The sequence below is a fragment of the Cyprinodon tularosa genome, unplaced genomic scaffold (assembly GCF_016077235.1).
Source record: "Cyprinodon tularosa strain WSP-4 unplaced genomic scaffold, ASM1607723v1 ctg120, whole genome shotgun sequence".
Classification (NCBI taxonomy): Eukaryota; Metazoa; Chordata; class Actinopteri; order Cyprinodontiformes; family Cyprinodontidae; genus Cyprinodon; species Cyprinodon tularosa.
In genome coordinates, this window is record NW_024038004.1 from 1,131,076 (window position 1) to 1,140,444 (window position 9,369).

The following is a 9,369-nucleotide window of genomic DNA, read 5'->3' on the forward strand; positions in this document are numbered from 1 at the left end:
CATACACTGGCATACATTGACATACTTGCCGTGGGTCGACGTGCCAGCATGCTTCAGAGTTCTCATAACTTATAATAAATGTACCCATAACATATCCAGCTTTTTTGCCAGATTTTTCATACGTCAGGCATACGCTGGTCTAAATCGTCAAGGTGTGACAGGGGCTTCAGTGCCCGTATCCAAATTTCTTTATTTTTTTGTGACACTTTCGAACCATTTGTCCATTCATATTTAAACCATGACCTTAAGGCAATACTCTGTATTTAAATATTTATATGAGCATAAAAAGGCTACAAATGCACAGCTCAAATACACGTTTGTCAATAACATTTTCCCTTAAAGCTTGATTCTTTATTTACCATCCAGCCCCTCCATGCTCCTATCTGTAGACATAGGACCTCGGTTTGCTCCAGACTCTATCTTCTTTCATTCCATATTCCACTACTGTGTGGTCAAGTGGCCTTTCTGCTGTCATAAAATCTCAATGAGATCCTTACATTTTATAAGCCGAATGGTTTATTATCAGGGAGCTAAGGCTGAAGTCATTCGTTAACTTTGCTGGATGCTCGCTCTGATATACATTAGCTGCTGTTGGAATTGCACAGCTCACGGCTTCATTGCAGTATTGGACAGCCAGCAAATTGCTACTCCAGTGCAAATAACAAGCCATTCCTTTTAGAGCTAAGTACATACTCTCTCTCTGCACAACTGCCTTCATCTTGGAACCTTTGCATGGCAGATCCAGAACACTTAAAACGCCATTTTTTATCTGGTAGATAAGAAAATTGCTAGATTTAGCCTAATAAAATGTGTAGTTTATCTTTTTGGCAGTACATGCTCCTCCCTTTCTATCGTCCATGTGATCTCACATATTTTACTGTCTTACATACATTTAGATTGTTTAATAGGTCAGTGGATGGGCTTGCATCGGATCTATGGCCCCCACTCTCCTGCATCAAAATCATCATAATCCAGTTCTCTGTCAACAGCACACACTAAGTGATGGCCCTGAACATAAATTTGAACCTGTGGTTCTTTCATTGCCCTAAAAAGTGTTTCTTTTCATGCCTGCCAGATTTCATCTCATCTTATTTGCTCACAACCTGCATAAAATGATTATTGAACTTTGCTTTAACCATAGATTGCTATGGTTTGTGATTAAAGTTGTTAAGGCACTGTTGTAATTTAAACCTAGTTATTTTATTATACACACAAGATGGGGAAGTAATAAAATAAAGAGATGCCACTAAGCAAGCACCAAAGAATAGGACTATTTGAAGAAATCGAGGCTCACCTTTTTAACCCAATGATAATTTGCATGATATTTAGGGTTTGTAATTGATAAGATTTTTTAGGATTCTGATTCCCTTATCGATTCTGTGAAGCGATTTGATTCCTTATCGATTCTCTTATTGATTCTGTGAAACAATGAACTTGGTAAGTGCACGGTGAAATTTGTCCATCTTCGCCTGGGACATTCTATTTCTGCCTGCCTCGCCGAAAACAGAAGGCAGTGAACGTGAGCTGCCAGCCTTTGAGCCAGCCAGGCTACCCGTCTCGTCACAGTGATCTAAATCTAATGGAGAAGACATCCATTTAATGAAAAAGCATTACTGTACAATTTCGGGAAATAAACTCATCTGCCCCTGTTTTAAATAAACGAGCGTCACCTTTCTCTCGCTCCCTGAATTGCGGAGCAACTTCGTAGCATGTTTAATAACCCCAAATTGTCCACTAATCCAATAATCAAAGTGGTGTACTTCAGATGGAGAAGATCTATGAACTTTTTTAGGTTGGGAATGGTTAGCAGACATTGGCAAGGCATGTCTGGTCAAAAGTTTTAGAAACAGTATTAATAAATATGTTGTTTTGTTTTTTTTGGCACATTTCTCTACCTGCCATGGTTTTTTCTCCCTCTACTGAACAGACTGGTAGCATTTAGACTTTTCCAGTCTTTGAAATGTTCTTCAAGCACCACACACCTCTGAATATAAAGTACTGCAAGATTTCACAGATTTCCTCATTTGACATCTTCTGGAATGTAATTTAAATGTGAATATCTCTCATTTCTTATATTCTTAGTAAGCTACAAAATCAAAGCTTACTCTGCTTTTTACACACCTTTAACTAGTGATTCATTCATATAATAGAGGCACAAAAACCTTTGAATGGTTCGCTAGGAGACATACTGGGATTACTGTTGCCTACCACTGACTGCACCCTTACCAGTCATGCTTCCCCCCTTCCCCCACATCAAACCCTCATCTCGCCTCTTGGCAATCTACTGCCATGACAACAAGGCACACAGCTGACCACATGATGAACTTACCCTGGATTTGACAGAAGAATCCTTCCTGCTGATGTACTCTGGCACACAAGCAAACAGCTGTGGGAACACACAGACACATGAAGGGGGTGGCTTCCCATCCACTTTGTCCCATCGTGTCACAGCTCAGCTCAGGTGGTCCTCTCAGCGCTGCCATGTCCACAGGCATCCACGCTTCATGATTGCTTCATGTCCTCCACAGCTCTGTCCTCATTTCTATAGCTCTGTTAGTTTTTGGGTTTTTTGCTAATATAGACAAAGTTGTTTATGCTTCTAGTGAGGGTCACTAGGCACCCATATAGTGTTAAATAGCCATACCCTGCTAAGCGGCTCCAATAAGCCTGCAAAAAATAAAAAATAAAAAGGGTGGGAAGAATTAGTAATGGCATTCATCATGCATATTGAAAGGATTGTTTTTCTAATGGCATAAAGACTAAATAAACTGGACAGTTGTGATCTAAATTAGACATGAAGCTGCCCTCGTTTTTTAAAACATCAGTACCATTAATAGGAAAACCTGAAATGGTCCACATTCCCCTGAAAAGGTTTCTGCATGATGTACATATAAACCAGATTTGGTCATATTTATGCAGGGGGGGTGCATTTACATTTTCTTTTTAGCATTCCTTGACAGCAAAGTACTTTAAAGAAACATGTTGGTAGTTGGAACATACAGAGCGGGAATAGTCTTCCTTCCTACAGAAATTACTCCTCTCTCCCTCCTAATCTTTTAATGCTTTTAGATGGCAAGAAAAGTAACCTAAATCTGCCCCTTCCTCTACGCTCTACCTTCTGCCTTTCTCTCCACAGCTTATCTCCCCCCCTTGCCGCCCTTTCTTTCTTTTCTCTCAGCTTCTATATTTGTGCCGCTCACCTACTCCTGCTCATCCTTCCTAAAACCTTCCCTCTTTCTACACTAAACTGCCTGTTTCTTTCCCACCTATACTTTAACCCTGATCTAAGTTTTTGTTTTTGCCCCCCCACAGATGGTTCGCTAATTTCACAGTTTCTTTCCGCTCCCACTCATGTCTCATTGAATATGTCTTTCCCTTAATGGCAAACCAATTCCCAGCTGTTTTCTTTTCTGTCCTTCTCCCTCCACAGGGACGTGAGGCGTCTTGTGGTAGCCATGTCGAGAGCCAGATTGGGTCTGTACATCTTTGCCCGGGTGTCACTGTTCGAAAACTGCTTTGAGTTGACTCCCGCCTTCAAGCAGCTCACTGCCAGACCGCTGCAGCTGCACATCAGACCACATGAGTACTACAGCCAGGAACAGCCTGTACGTATATCGTCTCTTCTGTTATTACTTTTACCTTTGTCATCAAAAGTTGGACAGTTACAGCTGGTCCTACATGGACTTAAGTCATTTTGCTACTTTTCACATAGAGACTGATCTGTTAACAGCAGTCTGTAGGGATCTTTGGTGACTACAGGAAACACAAAATTAACCCCTAAAGATCTGTCTATGAATCCCCAGGCCAGGCCAGCATGACACGGCTGTTGTCTGGTCATTGCTTCTCACTGGCTGTGGCAACGGGGCAGCCTAAAAAACCCTGCAGCCTCTGACACTTTCTGTGACTCTCGAGTTCTCATCCCCATGAGGGACAGCTCATTTGGGCACACACATGCGGCCCCTGCTTAGCATGTCCATCTACGGTTGGTAAAGCTTTCCTGCTAACACGCACATGCAGATTTTGTCCGACAACCTGATGAGTAGGATCAGAAGCTATTTAACCTAGCTAAAACAGGAGCTGACTTGCTGCATAGAAGTATTTGCATACAGTGTTTTAACCATGTTTTAACAGGATTTTATGTGTTAAGGAAAAATAAACCAAAAAAGGCTCAGTTTCCCTTGCCATCCTGGAACAAAATAACTTGAAGATCATTTAACAGAAAAAAATGAAACAAGAACCCAGATATTATTTTTTTTCCTCATGGTTGGAAGAACAAAAAAATGTTGGGTTTTTTTTGCCTCCAAGTATTCACGCTTTGCGAGAATCTCAGCTGCCAAACTCAGACTTTCCCATCAAGTGTGAGGTCACAGACCTCAAAACATAACAGTATGCGAGAGGAAATTTTTCAGATTGATAATAACAATAATGGTAAGTACAAGCTGTCATACAACATGAAGTTGGTTCAAAAGATCTCAAAAAGCAACACTTTCTGCTCCAAACTAAGAACAGAACCATAACACCTGAAGTCACACAATGAACACTATTATATTAGCAATCAGAAACACATAAAACAGTGGAGATTCTTTCAAGGAGGATTAGCCAACAAAAATGATTTGTTGGCTGTTTAAGCCATTAAAAAAAAAAAAAAAAAACACAAATGCTTGATGGCAGTCATTAGATTAGGTTGAGGATTTCTTCTTTCATGCAGGGACACGTTTGGGTTGCTTCGTGATCTGAGAATATTGAAATCTGACACAGAAGTAAAAATATAATAAAGCTGTAAGAGTAATGTCTTGCTGTACATATACGTTGAATTTCTAGTCATACATTAGTTTGAATAGTTATTTCCTCCAGATAATCCTTTAACATTTAGGTTGTAGTCAGGAAGACTCCTGTCTCTCTGACTCTGACATGAAGCCAGTTTAAATTCAGAGAGCATATTTGCTCTTAACGAAACACAAGTCTGTCATCAGTTAAAATATTCTGCTCATCTCACTCTGCAGTTTAAGCTGCAAGAGATGGTCTGCATACTAATGGTGTCCAATTACGAATTACTGACTCTGCATTCTGCACTTGGTTTCATTAGCCTTTGAGACGTGGTGGCTGGAGGGAAAATTTGTGTTTAGGGATAAATTGTGATCTCCTCACTGATTTAGCTGTAAATCCATAAAACCTCCTGTGGTGCATTTAATAAATGTTAAGTCTGACAAAGTAGGGGGAGCTGCTGATTTTTAATTTCTTTCATTACATTTTGGATCATCAAATAGTTTTCTCCCCGTCTTCTCCTTTAGCGAGACGAGCGGCCGGACCAAATCATCAAGGACATGCCAGAGATGACAAACTTTGTGTACAACATGTACATGCACATGATCCAGACCTCCCAGAAGTACAGACAGGTAAACCACCTTTCATTACCATAATGTTGGAGCTTGTCTAAAAAAATGACTACCTGGTAAGGCTCTAGTATTAAAAAAGGGTTGGTGAGCAGAGCTAGTAGTTTTTCTCTGCTAAGTACATATATACATTTTTACGGAATTTTGTAAAAGTATTAATGTCTCATGACTTTTCATGTTTTATTGTGTTACAGTAACAAACCTTGTGGTATTTTTAAATGAGAAAAATGAGCACAAAAGAAAACAAATTCAGACAACTGTATCTCTCATTTCTATTTAACCCTTCTGATTTATTTTAACTCAAATAAAATCCAGCCCAAGCCAAGGATCTTTAGAAATGGCTAATAAATAGAGTCCGCCTGTTGATAATTAAAGCCCAGGCCTTCTAAATTAATTAGCTTAATCATTTCCACAGCATGCAGCTAAACTGCAGAGTGTCACTAATTACATTGGTTTGTGATTCAGACATGTTGAAGCAGACACGCGTTTTTAAGCTGCAGCAAAGCATCCCTCCTTCTATGGTTTTCGTACTCATAGTTTGGATCATTGGATGTTGGTGTGAAAGAATGGCCTAGTCCAATTCCAGGCCTGGATTCCAGTTTGAGCAGGACTTGAAATCTCATATTGACGGGTGCTCTTCATCAAATATGATTGAGATTTTGCTAATTTTCTTTAAAAAAAAATAGATAAATGACAGTGTGTAAAGTAATGGTACAGATTTTTTTTTTTTTTTTTTTTTTTTTTTGGGTCGAGCATTTAGGGTTAAAGGTACAAATCAGGTCTTGACTGACCTGATTTGTAAAAAGCTACCGTATTTTCCGGAGTATAAGCTGCTACTTTTTTCGCACGTTATGAACCATGCAGCTTATAAGAAGTTGTGGCTTTTCTGTGATTTTTTTCCTAACCACCAGAGGGTGAAGTCAAAGTTGGAAATGAGAGAATAAGGGGCTAATTTTTATTTAGCACAAGAACTTGCTAGCAGCATACTCGACGGAGAACAAATGTCCAGAATTCACACCTTTAACCATTTATTTACTGCAGTAAACCTGCCAAACCAGTGAAGAGACTGGGCTCAGCTTCTGCAGAGCTGAAATAAAAAGCTGGCTAAGCCCCATCTTTCAATAGAAGCTCTTACTGCTGTGAGCCAACAAGTTAACAGGGAACTAGCCTTCTTCTTCATCCCTACTAAAGGGGCTATATGTAGAGCTCCCCCTACAGGTTTGGTGGGAGACAGTTCAGTAGATATCAGCGGATTATAGCCCAATGCTGCTTATATATGAATGTTTCCAGTTTTTCAAAAAATCTAGTGGGTGCGGCTCATAGTGAGGTGCGCTCTATAATCTATTGATCTTTATTGATGCTGTTTTACGACATTTCAGCCCAACACAATAAGAATGTAAAAACAACATAAGATGCGTTTAGAGAGCAGACCACTACAGGCCCAGCTTCTCGCACTAATCTCATATGTAATATAATCCCCAAAAAATTCAGTGTCTCAATGAAAATGACACATATTCAAAAGCAGGTTACAATTATAAAAAAATAAAATATTTCATTTTTAAGCACTGAGCTTAAAAAATTCACCGCACATTTCATTGTTTCCTAGGTCTATTTTAAGTCAAACCAGCAATCCATTGAGTTCCCCCTGCACTCCTGTTTCCAAATCTGTTAAAGCAGACTGTCATCAACACCCGAATTAAACTTTTAAAGCTACAGTGTGTAATTTTCAGCGACATCTAGCGGTCAGAGTGCAGACCGCAGCAACATGAACATCTCCCCCCCACCGCTTCTCCCCCCCAACAGTATGGCGAGCGTTACGGGACAAAATGTCTTCCACGACGTCCGCATCACCTACCTTCTCAAGTGATGAGGTTTGTTTACATAGATAATTTTACAGATAGTATTTCATTAGTCTGTGTAGGGTATAGATTTCATGTAGACTTAAGATAATAAATATACCCGTTATTTTTTCTACGTCGTTGTGACGTTTTGGTGAGCTGCTTTGCATGGTGATATAAACAGACGAAGTAATTGTAGTCATTAGTTTAACAGCGAGATTGTGTTCGCTGGAAGAATATATATTCCCCGTTTACAGAGTCCAAGTCATTTTGGTGGCACGGGGGTTACAAGGCGAGGAAGAGGGAGAGGGCAGGGAGGCCGTGCAGCTAGGGCCAGGCGAGAGAGGGGTGCCAGCGGGGTGAGAGCAGAGGAAGAAAGGCTTGAAGATCTCCAAAGGAGCCGGAGAGAAGTAACCGAGGTATATATCCAGAAAATTATTTTACAGAAAATTACTGAATCATTACCTATGAAACGTCAGGGACGTTGCTGTATAAGTATACTGGAGAGTAACAGCATCATCACGCAGCATGTTATTGTTTTAGACAGGTCTGAGCATCCTGTACTCCAAAAACTGCAGTGATATTAGACAATTGTGTGTGTAGGATTAATTACCTGTCCAAGAGAAAACTGGCAACTTGAGCGTCACTTTGAAAACCTTTTTCCTCCATCAGTGACTTCCATCGTGTAAATGCCGTGCCAATGTTGATCCGTGTTTTTTGTCGTTTCTTGTCACGCTTGCGTTTATTCTCGTCGTGTTTCCGCTTCTTAGATGACGGGGGTTCGGTGTCCGCCGCTTTTCGTTGTGATACAGAGTAGGCATGATCCTCCATTCGTCTGATGTTTGGCCAAACAGTGCCAAACAGTTTGCAAAGTCACTCACGCCTGCCGCCTTGTTCACCTTTCTTGTTACTGATGCGCAGTATACCTGCTTCTTCTTCTTCTTTGGTTTCAGGCAGACTAAACGCTTCTCAGGCATAATACTGCCATCTACTGTTCAGTACCGTCTCAGTTAATCTCTCTCAACTTGCCGTAGTTATTTTCGAGCGTCATGGGAGATCTCGCAATTGCTAGTTTGTTGCCTCTGCGCTTGCCGTAGCGCAAAGATGTCTGCCTCCATGGCTGCGAGACCCGCTCCTATGTAATTATAAATAACGAATTCTAAGGCAACGCAAATATTATGGTTAAAAGGCTGAGCTCATAGGTGATGATAAATAACATAGTTATGTATAATATATTAAATTTCTGACTTTATATGCCTGTAATTATTACACACTGTAGCTTTAAGTATTTTTAAAATAACTCAAGATAACATTTCTATTTTATAAAATCTGTTAACGAAAAGATGCACAAACTGTTTCCTGAGACCTTCTGAGTCTGATGTAAATTTTTTGTATCGGCAAAAAAGTGTAAATAGCATTTTCCTTTGGTTTAAACCCTGTCTTTGGTTTTCTCAGCAGCAACAGCAGAAACTGGCTCTGCCTCCACAGCAAACCAAGGAAGATGCTGCAGGCAAGACGGAGCAGGGAAGCACAGAGGAAACACAGCCAGAAACTCCCATGGAGCAGGAAACCCCAGGAGAGACAAGCTCCGAGCCAAAGGCAGAGAACGCCAAGGAGGAAGAGGGCAACCAGGATACAGTTGGCCCGGCGAAGATGCCAGAGCATCCAGGCAGAGACAGCGACAGTGATGATGAGGAGGAGGAGGAGCAAGAGCAGTAAAGGATCCTTTACTGCTCTTGCCTCTCTATGCAGAGAAATGAAATCCTTCATTAAGGAAATGTGATGTTATTGATGCTAGATCTGTTTTCTACTTAAATCTTTTTGATCGTTTTATTTACTTGTTTTTTGTGAACAGGTTATCTTTTTTAACTTAGTGCTTTATTAAAAAAATATGAAATCTTTTTTTATCTTTAGTGACCTGTTTCTTTACATGCAGCCACCAAAGCTGATAATGCACTTTGTCTCCAATCATAATCACTGTCTCACTCTATCAAATAACCTCTTTGTCATGATACATCCACCCATTCATGTTAATCTTAACTCAGCTGTGACTGGCTCAACCCACACCAGCAATGCAGACTGCTACTAAGCTGCATTTGTAGGTCAGTCACTTCACTGTGCATGCTGGGGGATTTCAC

At 40.4% G+C, this 9,369-nt stretch overlaps 1 protein-coding gene across 3 annotated transcripts in view; it reads left to right on the forward strand.

Annotated features, from left to right (window-relative positions):
* The window catches only part of aqr (aquarius intron-binding spliceosomal factor), a 68,661-nt gene extending 59,525 nt beyond the window's left edge, over window positions 1-9,136 (forward strand). For 2 of the 3 annotated variants that reach the window (XM_038272770.1, XM_038272781.1), the window contains exons 34-36: window positions 3,431-3,605; window positions 5,292-5,396; window positions 8,687-9,136. In XM_038272770.1, the coding sequence (XP_038128698.1) occupies window positions 3,431-3,605; window positions 5,292-5,396; window positions 8,687-8,950 (544 nt within the window). In that variant the 3' untranslated portion in view covers window positions 8,951-9,136. The remainder of the gene's footprint in view (window positions 1-3,430; window positions 3,606-5,291; window positions 5,397-8,686) is intronic. The other variant, XM_038272791.1, reaches the window with a different exon arrangement.
* The last annotated feature ends 233 nt before the right edge of the window (window positions 9,137-9,369 follow it).